The 18,516-nt window shown below is 45.7% G+C and overlaps 1 protein-coding gene across 3 annotated transcripts in view; it reads left to right on the forward strand.

Annotated features, from left to right (window-relative positions):
- The window catches only part of RFX2 (regulatory factor X2), a 118,515-nt gene that overhangs the window by 54,538 nt on the left and 45,461 nt on the right, over positions 1-18,516 (forward strand). For all 3 annotated transcript variants that reach the window (XM_039466012.2, XM_039466014.2, XM_010349517.3), the window contains exons 2-4: positions 11,906-12,003; positions 15,080-15,169; positions 17,753-17,832. In XM_039466012.2, coding sequence (XP_039321946.1) covers positions 11,914-12,003; positions 15,080-15,169; positions 17,753-17,832 — 260 coding nt within the window. In that variant the 5' untranslated portion in view covers positions 11,906-11,913. The remainder of the gene's footprint in view (positions 1-11,905; positions 12,004-15,079; positions 15,170-17,752; positions 17,833-18,516) is intronic.

An 18,516-nucleotide genomic window follows, 5' to 3' on the forward strand; every position in this document is an offset into this window, starting at 1 on the left:
GGGGACACTGGGCAATGTCTGGGGACATCTGTGGTTGTCACAACTGGGGGTGCTCTTGGCATGGAGCGGGTGGAGGCCAGGGATGCTGCTCAGCACCCTGTAGTGCCAGGGACAGCCCCAGCCCAGAGATGGCTGCATCCCAATGTCCGCAGTGCTGAGTGGGGACACACACTGTCATCTTTGGTGATGATCAGGGAAGAGTAATAACTCTGGGCTCTGAGAACTAACTGGGTGCATGGGGAATGATCCTGGCGCCAGAAAGTACGTGGTTCCACCATCAAGGAGGGTTAAAGAATCCACTTTTCGGCAAGGAGATGGCTGTGGCTTCCCTGTGTGTGGGGCCAGGCCACACAAGCATGAACGGTGGGGACAGAATCTAGAACACGTATCACTTGTTCCGTAGACCTGGACTTCAGAGGCGAGCCAGGAGAAGGAAATGGACGGGATTTTTCTGGGCAGCACAAGTGTTAAGACAAGCACCAGGACAGAATCTGGGCTTTGAAACAACCGGTACTCCTGAGAGCACTCCGGGCTTGTTCCTTCTCGTTTGGAGGGAAGAAATTAATTGCTTTCTTAGGGCAGATGAACTCTGGTACCATCTGGATGCCAGCGAGTACCAGGAGAGGAGGAGCCAATGGCCGGAGGAGGCCATGTGCCTTCCAAAAGCCAAGGCTCGTTAGCCAATCAGAATGAAAGTAACTAAAACCACTCGGCTAACTCTGCCCCAATTATCACCAAAGATGACAAAACGTTGTCTAAATACTGATCTGAACTATGCGAAGCAGGTGACAGCTCCATTTGGCATATGGAGGAACAGGAATAGAAAAGAGATTGCTTAAGGTCGCAGTGAGTCAGCGGCCCAGCCAGGAACAGGCCCAGAAACTGCTCTCAGCCTTTTCTGCATTTCCTTTCCTGACATTGCTGGTTACTAGGTGATGGAAGTATTTTTCTGTAAACAGAAGCCTCTTCCCTTTGTGCCCAGGCAGATTCATTCATCACGGCCACAGTCCAGGGCCTCTTCTAGCTGCGTCTCTCCTGTGCCCCCTCACATGAAGTCAGGAAGCCACGGGAGATGTTCCCACTGGCGTGTTTGACTCAGCGGCTCCAGAAGGTCAAGTGCACATCTGGTTCATTTGAACGTTTGTTCAAGGTCAAATGCGTGTTTGGTGGATTCCGAAGGCTGCTGCCGGCCGAGGAGGGGAAATTGCAGCGCTGGTTCTGTGCTTTCCCCTTTATTTCATGCCGGGCCTGATCTTGGACCAGATGGTAAATGAAACGTGCTCGGCCTATAAACAGCACTCCGGGCGTGTTTCTGAGCCACAAGGGAGGGAGCTTTGGGCCAGCCAAGCCCGTTGGCCAGGCAGGGCCAGGCTGGGTGACAGGTGTCTGCAGCGCCTCCTCTTTCTATTGGCTGTTCTGAGGCTCCTGTAACCCAGTCTAAGGGGACACAGGGGAAGGTAGTCAGAGAAAGACTGCCCAGGTCCTCACCACGGGAAGAAAAACAGGAGGGAGGACAAAGGAACTCGAGAAAGCAAGGACCGCGGGGCAATCACCAAATGAGTCCAAGTTCCCACGGCAGATTCAGGTTCAGAGACAAAGCATGGCCTCCGCTCACTTGCACCTACTGTCCTGCACTGGATTGAGGGATTCCCAAACTGGGTGCCGCAAAGGTGCTCCACAGTATGTTCCCTGTGCTCTGTGGACTTTACGTTGCATACACCCACACCCACGCCCTAGGGGCCCTGCCCTCTTCCCCTCTCTGCTGCCCCCTCCTCTGCCAGGTGGAAGAGTTACTCAGGATCCAGCATCACCCATTCTGGGAGGACCACGTGAGCTACCGCACTCACCCGGAAGTACCCCAGGACCGCGAGGCGTTCCTTCTGCTGGGCCAGCAGCTCATCGCTGGTGTCGTGTGTGTGTGTGTGTGTGTGTGTGTGTGTGTGTGTGTGTGTGACTGTTTATCATGGAAATTTCAGACATCCTCGAAGTAAAACACACAATGCAATGAAACTGAAGAAGCCACCACCCTCTACAGGGTGTCAGCGTCCTGCCATTCTTATAGCACCTGGATATTCCCGCCCTCTCTCCATCCTCCTCTCCACCCTGACATTTCTACAGGCTTTGTTGTTAAAATTTACATACAGGCCAGGTGCCGTGGCTCAAGCCTGTAATCCCAGCACTTTGGGAGGCCGAGGCGGGGGATCACGAGGTCAAGAGATCGAGACCATCCTGGTCAACATGGTGAAACCCCGTCTCTACTAAAAATACAAAAAATTAGCTGGGCATGGTGGTGCATGCCTGTAATCCCAGCTACTCAGGAGGCTGAGGCAGGAGAATTGCCTGAACCCAGGAGGCGGAGGTTGCGGTGAGCCGAGATGGTGCCATTGCACTCCAGCCTGGGTCACAAGAGTGAAACTCCGTCTCAAAAAAAAAAAAAAAAAAATTACATACAGTAAGTGAGCAAACTTAGCTGGCTAATTTCAACAAATTGACATTCCGTGTAACCCCTCACGGTACATCATACGGAATGCGTCCATCTCACTGAAATGTCCCCTCCTGTCCCTTTCCAGTCACTCTCGCCCCGCTCCCCTCTGTTATGATCTTCTTTTAACTTTAGTTTTAATCCACTCATCTACTCTTTTGGACTCAGCTTCTTTCACTCAGCATAATGATTTTGAGATTCATTCATGCATTGTGAATTCAGTAATTAATTCCTTTCTATTCATGAAGAGTATTCCGGTGGAATTTCTCTATTAGCTTTTTAACTCTGCCCTTCTTTCCCATTTCTATGATAGTTTTAGGGTTTTCAATATGCATCTTGAAATCATCATAGTCTACAATTTCTCATCCACTCCCCTGATGAGAAACATTTGGGTTATTTCTGCTTTTTGGCGACTGAATCAAACTGCTATGAACTAGGCTGAGGTGGGCAGATTGTTTGAGCCCAGGAGTTTGAGACCAACCTGGGCAACATGGTAAAGCCCCATCTTTACAAAAATGCAAAAATTAGCCGGGCATGGTGCTGCCCACCTGCAGTTCTAGCTGCTTAGGAGGCTGAGGTGGGAGAATTGCTTGAGCCGGGGGCGGGGGGTCAAGGATGCGGTGAGCCGTGATTGTGCCACTGTAACTTATCCTGGGTGACAGAGTGAGACCCCGTCTCAAAAACAAAAAGCTGCTATGAACATGCTTATGCAAGTTATTATTATTTTTTGAAGATATGTTTTCATGTCTCTTGGATAAAAATAACTACAAGAGGAATTCTGAGTTAAAGGGCAGGTTTAACTTTCTAGAAAACTGCCAAACCTCTTTCCAGCGTGGTCATGTCATTTTGTGTCTACACATAGGGATATGTGAGTTTTAGTTGCTCCATGTACTTACGACATTGTATGTTGTTAGACTTGTCAGCTTTAGCCATTCTAGTGAGTATTTAGCGATATCTTGATGTAGTTTGAATTTGCATTTCCCTAGTGACTAACGAGGTTGAACACCACTCGTATACTTTTGGGCATCTGTATATCTTGCTTTGTGAAGTTCCCATTTTTCCTTTTAGCTTATTTGTCTTCTTATATTGAATTGTAGGAATATATATATTTATACACATACAATATATATACACACATGCATACACACACACACACACACATATATAAGGATAAAAGCCCTTTATCGGATACATGTTTTGCAAATGTTTCTCCCAGACTGTGGCTCACCTATTCATATTCTTAGTAAAATCTTTTAAATTTTGGTGAAATCTAATTTGTCACTTTTTTTAATGCTGATTTACTTTCTACATTCTGTCTAAGAAACATTCGTCTTACCCCCTATGTTTTCTCTGAAAAGTCTTATAGTTTTAGCTTTTACGTGTAAGTTTATATTCTAACGTCAAATCATTTTTATGTATGGTGTGAGATAGGGGTCAGGGTTCATTTCTTTTCCCCAGTATGGATATCCTGTTGATCCATCACTGTTTGTTTAAAAGACTTTTCTTTCTCTGTTGAATTGCCTTGGCACCTTTGTCAAAATCCAACTGAGGTAAAAAAGACCTGAGGCTCCATTAGAAAAAAAAATAACTGATAATATGTGTGAGTTATATTATTTGTTGCTGGATTTGATTTATTAATATTTTAAATTATTTTTGCATATATGTTCATAAGAGAGATTAGTCTAAATACTTCTCTTGTAGTATATTTGTCAAGTTTTGGTGTCAGGGTTTACTGACCTCATAAAATGAGTTGTAAAGTATTCTTTTTTAAAATTTTCTGATGGCATTTGTGTAATAATTCCGTTTTTAATATTTGATAGCATTCACCAGTAAAACTATATGTGCCTGACATTGTCTTTGTTAGGGAAGTTTTCAATAACGTATTCAATTTTTTTGTTGTATGTACTACATTCACATTTTTCATTTCATCATGTGTCAGTTTTGTTATGTTGTGTTTTTCAAATAAGTGTTCATTTTATATGTCATTGAATTTATGGGATAAAGTTGTTTGCAATAGTTCCCTATTATCATTTTGATTTCTGTAGAATCTGTAGTATATCTCATTTCAGTCCTGATATTGGCAATTTGTTGTTTTTTTTTTTTTCCTTTCTTATCAGTCTTTCCAGGAGGAAGTTGTTAATTAATTCTTTTAAAGACTTGCTTTTTTTTTTTTTTTTTGAGGTGGAATTCTGCTCTGTTGCCTGAGCTGGAGTGTAGTAGCAGGATCTCAGCTCACTGCAACCTCTGCCTCCTGGGTTCAAGCGATTCTCCCACGTCAGCCTCCTGAGCAGCTTGAATTACAGGCGCCCACCACCACACCTGGCTCATTTGTGTATTTTTAGTAGAGATGGGGTTTTGCCATGTTAGCCAGGCTGGTCTTGAACTCCTGACCTCAGGTGATCCACCAGCCTCGGCCTCCCATAGTGCTGGGATTACAGGTGTTAGCCACCACGCCTGGCCAAGACTTGCTTTTTTAAAGAGCAGTTTTAGATTCTCAGCAAAATTGACAGAAAAATACAGAGATTTCCCGTATACCCATACCTCCACACATGTACAACCTCCTAATTATCACCATCCCCTACCAGAGTTGTGCATTTGTTACAATTGATAAAATCAGCGTTAACACAGCATTCTCACCCAAAGTTCATAGTTTACCTGAGAGTTCACTCTTGGTGTTGCACATTCTATGGTTTGGACAAGTGTATAATGACATGTGTCCACCATTATAGTACCATATAGAATAGTTCCACTGTCCTAAAAATCCTCTGCGTTCTGCTTTCTCATCCATCTCTCTGATCCCTGACAACCACTGATCTGTTTATTGTTTCCATAGTTTTGTCTTTTCCAAAATGTTGTTTAATTAGAATCCTACGGTATGTAGCCTTTTCATACTGACTTCTTTCCCTTCATAGTATGTGTTCAAGTTTCCTCTATGTCTTTGCATGGCTTGATAGCTCCTTTCTTTTTTTGAAAAAATTTCAGTTTTGAAGAAATATTGATTTTGTTTACTTTCTCCACTGTTTATGGAGTTTCTAATTTTACTAATTTTGTTCTTTATTGTTTTTTCTTCGTTTTTTGAGACAGAGCCACTCTCTCGCCCAGGCTGGAGTGCAGTGGCACAATCTCAGCTCACTGCAGCCTCCACCTCCTGGGTTCAGGCAATTCTCCTGCCTCAGTCTCCTGAGTAGCTGGGACAACAGGCACGCACCATCACTCCCGGCTAATTTTTGTATTTTTCTAGAGACAGGATTTCACCATGTTGGCCAGGATGGTCTCCATCTCCTGACCTCATGATCCACCCACCTTGGCCTCCCAAAGTGCTGGGATTACAGGTACAAGCCACCACACCCCGCCTTTTTCTGTAGCTTTTTAAGGTTAAAAATGTTCTTAAATCTTTTTTTCTAATATAAGTACATAAAGCTAAACATCTCTTTATAAGTACTGCTTTAGATGTGCCCACAGCATTTTTTTCTTAATAATTTTACTTGTTTTTCATTTATAATATTTGCACCAGTGCCCACAAATTTTGATACAAAGTGTTTACATTATCACTCAGTTCAAAATATCTTCTATTTTTCTTTGGGGTTTATTATTTGACCCATGGATTATTTTGAAGGTATATTTTAAGTTTTCTAAATGTTTGGCATTTTTCTAACCTTCTTATTGATCTCTAATTTACTCCATTGTGGTCAAAGTGCCTACATGGTCTGTGTAATTACAGTCTTTTGAAATGTATCGAGGCTTGTTTCATGGCCCAGAACGTGACCCATCGTAGTGAATATTCCATGTGCATTTGAAAAAAATGTGCAGGTTTTGATTGTAGTGTTCTATAAATGTCAATTATATCTATGTGGTCGATAGTATAATTCAGATATTCCATAGCCTTACTAATAATTTTGCTTAGTTCTTCTGTCAAAATTACTGAAGGATCTTTAAAATCTCCAACTATGATTGTTTATTTCCTCCTCTAGTTTTGTTAATTTTTACTTTATGTATTTTTCAGGTGTATTTATTACTAGGTCCATACACATCTGTAATCATTATGTCATCCTGAAAAATTGGTAATCTTATCATGATGAAATTTTATCTCCAGTAATATTCCTTGTCTTGTCGTTGTCTCTAGAATCTCTAGCAATAGTTCTCGTCTCAGAGTCTTTTTTGTCTGATTACTTTAGCCACTCCAGCTTTCTTAAGATCAGAGTTTACACAATGGGTCTCTTTTTATTCTATTACTTTCAACCTATGTGTGCCTTTATTTTTAAAGAGGATTTCTTTTAGGGAGCATATAACAGGATCTTGATTGTTATCCAGGCTGATCATTTCTGCCTTTTCAGTCAAGTGTTTAGTCTATTTACATTGAATGTAATATTAATATACCTGGATTTAGCAAAATAATTCTGCCATTTGCTTTCTATTTGTATCATCTGTTTTTTGTTTCTCTGTTCTTTATTTCTTGCCTTATTTGGATAATCAAATATGTTAAGTAGGATTTCATTTGATTTCTCTATTAGCTTTTTAGCTATACCTTTTTGTATATTTTTTTGTTAGTGGCTGCTTCAGAGGTTACAATGTGCATTGTTAATTTATCACAATTTACAGAGTTAGCATGTTACTGCCTTAGATAAAATACAAGAACCTTGAATGTATAACTTAATTTGTCCCCAAACTCGGTTGTAATTGTCATAGAGAACATCTACATGTGACATAAACCCCACAATGGAGTGTTATGAAGTTTTGGTCAAATAGTTTTATGTATTTAAAATAAAGAGAAGGAAAAAAAAAAGAAAAAGAAAAGAAAAGAAAGAGAAGAAAAGAAAAACTATAGTTTTAAAATAATTACCTGCATATTGATTTATCATTTTAAGTGATATTTACTCCTTCTAATAGATCCAAATTTACCATCTGGTATTAATTCCTTTCATTCCGAAGAACTTCCTTTAGCACTTCTCATAGGGTAGACAGAAAAATTGATCAGGTTTTGTTTATGCAAAAAACCTCTTTATTCTACCTTCAGTTTTTTTTTTTGTTTTTTGTTTTTTGGTTTTTTTTTTTTTTGAGACAGAGTTTCGCTCTTGTTACCCAGGCTGGAGTGCAATGGCGCAATCTTGGCTCACCGCAACCTCCGCCTCCTGGGTTCAGGCAATTCTCCTGCCTCAGCCTCCTGAATAGCTGGGATTACAGGCACGCGCCACCATGCCCAGCTAATTTTTTGTATCTTTAGTAGAGACGGGGTTTCACCATGTTGACCAGGATGGTCTCGATCTCTTGACCTCGTGATCCACCCGCCTCGGCCTCCCAAAGTGCTGGGATTACAGGCTTGAGCCACCGCGCCCGGCTTACCTTCAGTTTTTAAGAATAGTTTTCCTGGAGACTGAATTCTGGGCTGGTAGGGTTTTCCCCCCAGCATATTGAAAATGTCATTCCAGGCCAGGCATGTTATCTGAGTACTCTGGGAGGTTGAGGCAGCTGGATCACCTGAGGTCAGGAGTTTGAGACCAGCCTGACCAACATGGTGAAAATACAAAATTTAGCTGGGTATGGTGGTGGGTGCCTGTAATCCCAACTACTTAGGAGGCTGAAGCAGGAGAATCTCTTGAACCCAGGAGGTGGAGGTTGCAGTGAGCTGAGATCACGCCATTGCACTCCAGCCTGGGCGACAGAGCGAGACTCAATCTCGGGGGGGGGAAAAAAAAGTCATTCCATTGTCCCATTGTCTTCTGGTTGCCATTGTTTTCTGAATATAATAATGTAGTTTTTCTCTGACTGCTAAAGATGTTTGCTTCTTTTAACGGTTTAACCATGGCATATCTATCTTGGCTTTCTTTGTATTTATTCTTCTTATGGTTTGTTGAGATTTTTGGACCTCTAAGTTGATATCCTTCACCAAATGTAGAGGTGTTTGGCCATTTTTTAATATATTTTTCTCTTACATTCCCTTTTTCTCTTCTGGGACTCTGGTTACATCTTTATTGGACTGCTTGTTCTATTCACTTTCTTCATATTTTTTCTCTTTGTTCTTCAATTGGGTGAATGCTTTTTCTCTATCTTTAAGTTCACTAGCTCTTTCCATTGTCTCTAATCAGCAGTTGAGTGCATCTAGTTCAGTTTTTATTTCAGGTATTGTACTTTTTAGCCCCAGAATTTCTATTTGGTTCTCTTTTTATACTTTGTGTTTCTTGGTTGAGATTCCCATATGTTCATTCATTATGTATATAACTTCCTTTAAGTTCTTGAACTTATTTTTAGCAGCTCCTTTAGTCCTTGTCTGCTTTCTGTATCATCTGAGTTATCTTGGGTTTGGTTATAATTAACTGTTTTTCTTTTTTCTTTTCATTTGTTACTCTTTCTTTTGAGTGTAGGTTACATGTTCCTGTTTCTTTTCATAGTTCAGGATTTTTACTGGGTTCTGGAAATCATGAATGATGTGTTGTAGAATCTGCGGATTCAGCTGAGTTCCCCTGAAGGCAAGTGACTTGGCTAGATTCAAACTCTCCCTTCTGCTGCAGGCAGCAGTTAAAATCTTCTTTGATTTTTTTTATCTTTGCACTGCTCCATTTTCCCCAAGACCCCTGGTATCTCCCCCACACCTTTGTGGTGTAGTTGCTTAGCCAAAGATTCAGGTGTATTTTGTAGGAGGATTTGGGTATTCACCCCTTCTGTGGCTCTCTGTCTTTCAGAGAACTCTGTCCTCTGATGCTGGAGGTTGGAGGCTGATGCTTTCTGCCATTCAAGCATTTGTGAATTGAGGCATGCCCCCAGCAGAAAGCCACAGACTCATTGGTCTGACCTATACACCAGCACGTGGTAAACAGTATGTTAAATTAGGGGAACAGGCCGGTCACAGGTTTTGGGAGGCTGAGGCAAGTGGATGTCCTGAGGTCAAGAGTTTGAGACCAGCCTGGCCAACATGGTGAAACCCCATCTCTACAAAAGTGCAAAAATTAGCCAGGCATGATGGCGGGTGCCTGTAATCCCAGCTACTCAGGGGGCAGAGGTGGGGGAATCACTTGAACCCAGGAGGCAGAGGTTGCAGTGAGCCAGGATCACACCATTGTACTCCAGCCTGGGCAACAAAGTAAGACTCTGTCTCAAAATAGTAACAGTAACAATACTAATAAATTAGGGAAACATGGCCGGGCGCGGTGGCTCAAGCCTGTAATCCCAGCACTTTGGGAAGCCGAGGCGGGTGGATCACGAGGTCAAGAGATCGAGACCAACGTGGTCAACATGGTGAAACCCCGTCTCTGCTAAAAATACAAAAAAAAAAAAATTAGCTGGGCATGGTGGTGCGTGCCTGTAATCCAGCTACTCAGGAGGCTGAGGCAGGAGAATTGCCTGAACCCAGGAAGCGGAGGTTGCAGTGAGCCGAGATCGCGCCATTGCACTCCAGCCTGGGTAACAAGAGCGAAACTCCGTCTCAAAAAAAAAAAAATTAGGGAAACATGTTCATGTGTAAATGCCTGTGACACAGAATAACTTGCATTCTGGAAGATGTGTTCTGGCCATGGTGGTCAGAACACGGTCTTACCATATATCCCAACACTCTCATGGGCTCTCCTTACTTAAATAAGATCTGGAGTTTGAAGCAAAATGATTTCCACCTGCAGTACAAGGAACTGGTCTTAGTCAAGTCAGCGTTCTCACTTTATCACTGGTGGACTCTCTTCACAAAGAGTTCTAGTCACATTATCTCCTCCTAGTATCCCTGGTGCTACCCACTTGGCTTCAGATGAGAACAGCATGGTGTATGGTGTGCAAATGACTGATGTAAGCATTTAAAGGAAACTGTGAATAAAAGCCACTTCCAACAGAAAAATTCCAAAGGTCAGTTCTGTCAAAGAGAGAGAGGGAGTTGAGGACTCAGGAAATACACTATGGGAAATTTAACAATCTTTTGTAAGAATAGAAGGTAGGAGAAGTCAGGCTGTGTAAAGTTTAGTTAACGCCCAGCCAGTCACCACGTGGCTCTGGGGACATCTAGTGGTGAGAAGTGAGTCAGGCTCACACAGAACCAAAAAATCCAGACTCTGGGTTGCACCAAAGGGATTTGGGAGGGGAATTGGGGGGTGCGGTGATGGTAGTCAGGGAATAGTCCCCCGCAGTACAGATGGGATTAAACCAGCACACTCGAATTCAAAGACACATACCCCTGTCTGCTTTCCTTAGGTAAATTAGTTTAATCTATTATAAGTTTTGCTTTTCATTTTTAAACGGCTTAAATTTTGTTTTACTCATTCTTAGAGATAAAAATGCTGGGGTGATAGAGAAACATAAAAGTTGTAGCAAATGTCTATTGTGTTCTGACTGTGTCATGGGTACTGCGATGTTTGCCTGCGGTTCAGTCCTCACCACCTCCCATCAGGCAGGAGCCATGGAGACCCCCCCCAACTGGGCGGGTGACAGGCTCAGAGCTGGCGCCAGGATGGGGGACTGGTGTGCCTGATCACAAAGCTACCTCCCCACCTAAGTGTGTTTAGGTCTTAACTCTGTCTCCAGTGCTCAACAGAGCCGATTGTTTATTTAAAAGTGAAGACTGTTTAAATTTTAGCATTTTCATGGGACAAATTTGTTTCATCTGCCACAATATGAAATGAATCATTTTATATAGAATTTTCAAACTATCTATTTGAAAGATGTATACCTCTGGCAGCAAAGAAATATATATGTTTATACTTTCCTGTAGGCAAAGATGGCTTTGAACAGAAGGCGGTTTTTACTTACTGCCAAAATTCGTGAGGGCTTTTATCCAGCCCTGGACAAAATGTACCATTTACTCCCTCTGCAGATCACCTTTTCTCTCCCTCACCAGTGGTTCTCACACTGCCCCGCCACGGGTCGCTTGGCAATATCTGAACACAGCTGTGATTGCCACAACTCGGGGAGGGGGTGCTCCTGGCATGGAATGGGTGCTGCTCAGCACCCTGCAGTGCCCGGGATGGGCCTCTAACAGCAAAGAACTGTCCAGCTCAAACATAAGTGGTGCCACAGTGGGGAAACCCAGGCTTAGAGCTGCTCCCATTGTCGTTTGGGGTGTAGTCATTCCCCAAATGGCAGGCACTCACCCAGGGCTTTGGATTCTCTGAGTAAATGAGTAAACAACTGAGCCCTTCAGAATAGTTGAACCTGCTCAGACTGGGACACAGAGCCATTGTTCCTGCCTTCCGCTGAGGAATTTCTGCTGTTGGGTGGTGACAGAGCTCTTTTAAGGTTTTATATTTGGAAAACGTTCTCTGGCCCCTCTCTCCTGTGGACAGTTCTTTAGCCTGTTCCCACACGTCCTCATGAGGTACACCAGGGTCTCTGCCTCTCCACTTTGAAGAATGTAGCTGGTAACTCCTTCCCGGTCCTGAACTTGTTAGTTTCCTCTTCGGGTTTCAGTGCTTGCAACCCTTGCCCACCCAATCTCTCTCCACCTTTCTTTAGACCTGAGCATGCAGAATTCCGAGGGTGGAGCGGATTCGCCAGCATCCGTGGCTCTGCGTCCCTCAGCGGCAGCCCCGCCTGTGCCAGCGTCCCCACAGGTAACGCATGCCCACCTGCCGCTCAGCCTCTCAGCAACAACAGGGTGGCCACAGTGTGGACTCGATCCCTGTGGGTTTGAAGACTGCTTGGATCTGCAGAAAATGGAATCTGTATTTTTCTGAATGGACTTCTCAGCCCTAATGCTGCTGTTGAAAGAGCACAACTTCCTTGACTGTATTTGGCTTTTCACTATTTGTTAAAAAGATCCCATCAAGGAGACGATGACACAAATGGAAAAGAAGCCCCTCCCCCAAATCCGACTTGGTCTCTGTTTAGCGTTCAGTGGAGGTTTTCTTGTACTTGGAAATGACCCTTTTCCACAGAAATGCTTTATTAAGAAGGCTGGCTGGGTACAGTGGCTCACACCTGTAATCCCAGCACTTTGGGTGGCTGAGATTGGCAGATCACTTGAGGCCAGGAGTTTGAGACCAACCTGGGCAATATAGCCAGACTCTTTCTCTGGAAAAAAAAAAAAAAAAAAAAAAAAAAATTAACCAGGCATAATGGCCTGCACCTGTAGTCCCAACTCCTCAGGAGGCTGAGATGGGAGGATCACCTGAGCCGAGGAGGTTGAGGCTGCAGTAAGCCATGACTGTGACACTGCACTCTAGCCTGGATAACAGGGCAAGACCCTGTCTTAAAAAAAAAAAAAAATGGGCTTGGCATGGTAGCTCACGCCTGCAATCCCAGCACTTTGGGAGGCTGAGGTGGGCAGATCACGAGGTCAAGAGATTGAGCCCATCCTGGGCCAACATGGTGAAACCCCATCTCTACTAACCATACAAAAATTAGCTGGGTGTGGTGGTGGGTGCCTGTAATCCCGGCTACTTGGGAGGCTGAGGCAGGAGAATCACTTGAACCTGGGAGGCAGAGGTTACAGTGAGCCAAGATCGCACCACTGCACTCCAGCCTGGGTGACAGATGAGACTCCATCTCAAAAATAATAATAACAAAATAAAATTAAATAAATAAATAAAATTAGCCAGGCCTAGTGGTGCACATCTGTGGTCCCAGCTACTCAGGAGGCTGAGGGGGGGGGAAGGATTGCTTAAGCCCAGTGGTTTGAGGCTGTAGTGAGCTGTAATCATACCACACTTCAGCCTGAGTGACAAAAGGAAAAAGATGAGTTAGAATTCTTAAGATTTGGTTCAAAATGGAATCTAGCACCTAGAATAAGCACCTAGAATAAAGAATGAACATTTTCTTTAAATTTGCAGAGAGAGAATTTTCATATTAAGGCTCTCTCTGCTCCTGGATTTCTACTGTGGAATGAAATAAGGCATGAAGAAGACAGAAATACCGAGTGAGTGGCACTGGCCATGTTAACCAGGCTGGAGGCTCATCACAGTGGGCAGAGGTCCACTGTGGCCAGGCGACCACCTCGATCTGGAATCTCAAAGTTAGGAGCACAGCAAAAAGAAATGATTACGGTTTAAAAAAGCACAATTCAGGGCCAGGTGCGGTGGCACATGCCTGTAATCCCAGTGCTTTGGGAGGCCGAGGCAGGTGGATCACCTGAGGTCAGGAGTTCGAGACCAGCCTGACTAGGTGAAACTGTGTCTTTACTAAAAAAAGAAAAAAAAATTCGCCAAGCATGGTGGTGCATTCCTATAATCCCACCTACTTAGGAGGCTGAGGAAGGAGAATCACTTGAATCCAGAGGTGGTGGTTGCGGTGAGCCAAGATCATGCCACTGCACTCCAATCTGGGCAACAAGAGCGAAATTCAATCTCAAAAAAAAGCAAACATAAAACAAAGAAACCACAATTCAGCAAAAATAAAAAGGCAGACATTGAGGCGGCTTGTTTGACTTAGTGTAGTCAGACATCTCTAGCTTTTATTTCTTGCACATATGGCAGTGGGGAGGGCGTCTTGGAAGCCCATCTGAGGTGGGGATCAGATGCCATTGTCCTGTTAGCCTAATTGATGTGTGTCCTTGCCTACTTGAAACTGTCCAAGAGGAGTCAGCCCTCAGGTCCTTCCTGCCAAGCCCCTCTCTCTGGCTCTCCCAGGCCGGGTGGACTCTGCCTTCCTCCGCAGCAGCCACTGTGGGCAGGTCTCAGTGCCACTCACAGCCACTGTGTCCATCCCAGGTTTCATCACTGTGATCCCTCTCTGAGGCCCTGCCAGGGCCCCTGTGAATTCTCCAAGCACACAGTGCCCAGCGCGCCTGGAATCAGAATGCCCTTGCGCTGGCGTCCTTGTTAGCAGCATCTTCATCCTTAGCTCCACTCCTGCCACACAGGGGATGGTGTGTCCTCACCCATCACCCCTCATGATGTATACATGGCAGTCACTGCTACCCGTGACATTCAGGGTTCATGCCGGACAGTCACAGTACTGCAGCCAATGACTTCTAAAGCCCCAGCTCTCAATAAACACACAAAACACTCCCGTTCCTCCCTCAACTCTGGTTCATTCTAAGGAGTTCACTTCCCTTTCTCACAGCTTTGTGTGGACAACTGGTACTCTCAGAAAACTAGCAAAGCCACACTGTGCAGACTTGGCTTAGGAGGCTGGCAAGCAGTGGGGGTCAGGGAGCGAGCGACCCAGACACAGAGGACCTGGACTCAAGTGTTCTGTAGCCAGAGGCCGTCCTGGAGCCCTCGGGTTCATTAACCTCATTAGAAAATGAAAACAAGGGGCCAGGTGCAGTGGCTCACACCTGTAATCTCAGAACTTTGGGAGGCTGAGGTGGGCAGATCACCTGAGGTTGGGAATTCAGTGCCAGCCTGACCAACATGGAGAAACCCCGTCTCTACTAAAAATACGGTGGCGCATGCCTGTAATCCCAGCTACTCGGGAGGCTGAAGCAGGAGTACGTGGGGTGAGTGTGCACACTGTGTATGTATGTGCATTGTTTGTGTGCCTGCATGTACCTGCCGTGTGTCTGCCCAGGTCGGTGTGACTGTGCAAGGATGTGCGTGTCTGACCATCATCCTGCCGCCCCCTCTGATTAGTCCTGCCTACGTTTTAATAAAGCAGCATAGGAGCAAACAGCGTCTTACATTCTGTGTGTGTCCTCAGCACTGACCTCTGAGAAGTCTAACGGCCCTTCTCTCCCTTCCCTTTTAGAGGGTGTTGGTCCAGGCAGCCAGCTCTGCTCCCAAAGGGGCCCAGATGCAGCCGATCTCCCTCCCCAGAGTTCAGCAGTTGCCCCAGCAGGTAATGACAAACACCACAGCACCATGCACACCGGGGCGTAGTTAGCACTCGGCAATCCAGAACAATCTCTGCAGGATGCGTCCTTTTCTGTGGCTGCTGTTCCTTGTTAGGCAGCTTCGGTTTCTTAACCAAAAGGTTCTTCCAGAAGCTGTGCAATTTTAAAAAAAATCATTTACTGCAGATCGTTCTGCAACAAGCCAAGAAAGCTGGTGATCTTCCGTTCATTCAGAAATTTAGCAAGCTTTTGGGGGAGCCAGTGAGCACCCCACACCTGCTGAGTGGAGCTCAGATCGACATGCAGACAGAAACAAAGGGCTCTGGACTGAAGGAACACAGACCCTTCCCAGGAGGTAGACCCATCTGCTAGTGAGTGCCGTACCGTCCGATGAGGGCACAGCAGAGGAAATGCTTCTTATAATTTCAATTTTCTAAGAACAGAGTTTGAACGCCTGGCTGACCAGTCAAGTAGCAACACACATCACTAGCTTGGGGACAGTCTAGACGCATGGTTGGCTAATTGTTTCCAGAAGCCAAATTATACATTTTTGAGAGTTTGTGGTCCAGGCGGCCTCTGGAACAACCACTTAACTCTGCCATTGTATCACAAAAGTAGTTATAGATGATATGTACCCAAATGGCATGGCTGTGTGCCAATAAAACTTTATTTACAAAAACAGACAGTGGGCCGGGTGCGGTGGCTCAAGCTTGTAATCCCAGCACTTTGGGAGGCCGAGGCGGGTGGATCACAAGGTCAAGAGATCGAGACCATCCTGGTCAACATGGTGAAACCCCATCTCTACTAAAAATACAAAAAAAAAAAAATTAGCTGGGCATGGTGGCGCGTGCCTGTAATCCCAGCTACTCAGGAGGCTGAGGCAGGAGAATTGCCTGAACCCAGGAGGCGGAGGTTGCGGTGAGCCGAGGTTGCGCCATTGCACTCCAGCCTGGGTAACGAGCGGAACTCCGTCTCAAAAAAAAAAAAAAAAAAAAAAACAGACAGTGGGCCAGATTTGGCCCTCAGGGCCAGAGTTTGCCAACTTTGCCCTGCAGAATCCTGAATTAAAGTTAACTCAGGCTTCTCCATAAAAAGAGCCCTGAGACCCTAGAGTAGACGTCCCCAAACTACGGCCCACGGGCCACATGCGGCCCCCTGAGGCCATTTATCCGGCCCCCCGCCGCACTTTAGGAAGGGGCACCTCTTTCATGGTTGGTCAGTGAGAGGAGCACAGTATGTGGTGGCCCTCCAACGGTCTGAGGGACAGTGAACTGGCCCCTTGTGTAAAAAGTTTGGGGACGCCTGCCCTAGAGGGTACACCTCTCTTCAAGATGATCCTGCCTGGACTGGTAGTGTGTTCCCTAGGAACATTTGCAGATCTTAGGAAGGAAAAGGCTTCAGACAGGCCCAGCAAGGACCCAGGGCCTTAGGCCAGTGGCTCTGTCTGAGCTCCTGTCTGTCAAAGCACTCCCCGGAAACACCATGAAGGGAGAGGAGACAAAGACCAGTGTGTGATTCCAGAAGCTTCCACCACTCTTTGGGGGCTGGGCCTGCCCAGCTCTTTCTGTAACTTCTGCATTTCAATCCCCCAGAGTTCGACATTTGACTTCTACCCCGGGACACCACCCAACAGATGTTAACCCCTGGAACTTGTGGTTCTGGGAGTTGTGCATTGGACAAGTGCATACCATGCTCAGTGGTCCCAGGAGGGGCAGGTCAGCCCCATCCTGCAGCTTCAAGCACAGGGGGAAGGTCACCCTGACACCCAAGCAAGCCCACCGCTGCTGCCCTCCATCTTCTCACCCCAAAATTAGGTGGACATGGGCAGCCACTAGGATGCCCTCTGCGGTGGGAGTTCAGAGTTCCATGTGCAGAGCGTTCGGCTTCCGGCGCTCACGCTAGAGTCCCTCGGGGCCTGTCAGCTGAGCCTCTGAACTAACGTTTCCGTGCAGGGGGACAGGTCAGCAGGGTGTGCTGCAGTCCCCACTCCTCCCCACTCTGCTCAGACCGTCACAGTCCCTCCCCTCCTCTCTGCCAGGGAGGGGCACCACAGCCACCCGCAGGGCGTGTTGTGGCCATGTAGGGTCTAATCCAATTGACCCCATGTGCTTGCCAGCCTGTTTGCCAGCCTGAGCTACAGAGGGAAACCCTGTTGCAAAAACAAAAACAAAACCAGAAACCAGGGACACTCCTGTGAGCCAGGTCAGGGCTCTCTGTCCACAACTGGTTTCCACTGCGCTGGAGGGGTGCTGTCGTGCTCCTGGTCGCACTCCCACATACACAGAGGAGGGGCCACAGCCCTGGCTTCCCTCGTGTGCCACGGCAGAAAGGAGCCAGGGTGCACAGACAGGCTAGCTGAGCTCTGGGGATCGGTAGCAGCTCCCTGAACTGTGTGGGCCGTTTGTAATATGTCTTCCGTACGTTACTGACTCTTCAGTGTCTTTCTAGGTGTGCCGACTGTGGGCAGGAACACTGTCATTTGGTACTAAATATTCATAAAGGCGATAGAAGACACGTCTAGCTTGAATAATCTGCAGATAACTAATGAGGGCATGACAGGTGGTAACACAGCGTATCCAATGTTTCAGGTGCAGTCGGTGCAGCACGTGTATCCCACCCAGGTGCAGTACGTGGAAGGGGGAGATGCCGTCTACACGAATGGAGCCATGTGCGTGTTTCTCCCACAGGTCACACCCAGAACCCTCTCCCTTTTCCAGCCTTTGCCATCTGCGGAGGCATTGAACAGATTCCCCTCCCTTATGCTTTTGGTGATGTGTTCGCTAAATACTATTAAAATGCAGCTAGGAAGCTGGGCAACATCTCTACAGAAAATTTTAAAGTTAGCCAGACATGGTGACGAGTACCTATAGTCCCAGGTAATCAGGAGACCCAGGTGGGAGGATCACATGAGCCCAGGAGTTGGAGGTTGCAGTGAGCTATGATCATGCCTGACTGATAGAGCAAGACCCTGTCCAAAAAAAACAGAGTAGTGGGTGAGGGATTAGGACATCACAACCCTGTGGAGATTTCAGAAATCACAGACTTTAATACTTTTTACTTTTAGGAAAGATAGTCTTGGAAGAAAAACACAACAAAACAAAAAACTAATCCTAACTCTTTATTTTGAAGTCTCAGTCTTTGAAATCCAGAAACCATCCACCTCTGTGCATTTTTTTCCTTGCCTCTGTTAAACTCTAGCTTTGTATAATGGTCATAGAACTTGATTTTCCATGTTTCAAGGCCTTCTAGAGTTTTCTGCTGTCTAACTGAGTGATGCTTGGGGCAGGAAAGTGCATCTCCCCCGCCACCCACTTCACTTTAGATGTGAGTTCTTTCACCTGCTTGCCTGTTT

This window comes from Saimiri boliviensis, chromosome 14 (assembly GCF_048565385.1).
Source record: "Saimiri boliviensis isolate mSaiBol1 chromosome 14, mSaiBol1.pri, whole genome shotgun sequence".
NCBI lineage: Eukaryota > Metazoa > Chordata > Mammalia > Primates > Cebidae > Saimiri > Saimiri boliviensis.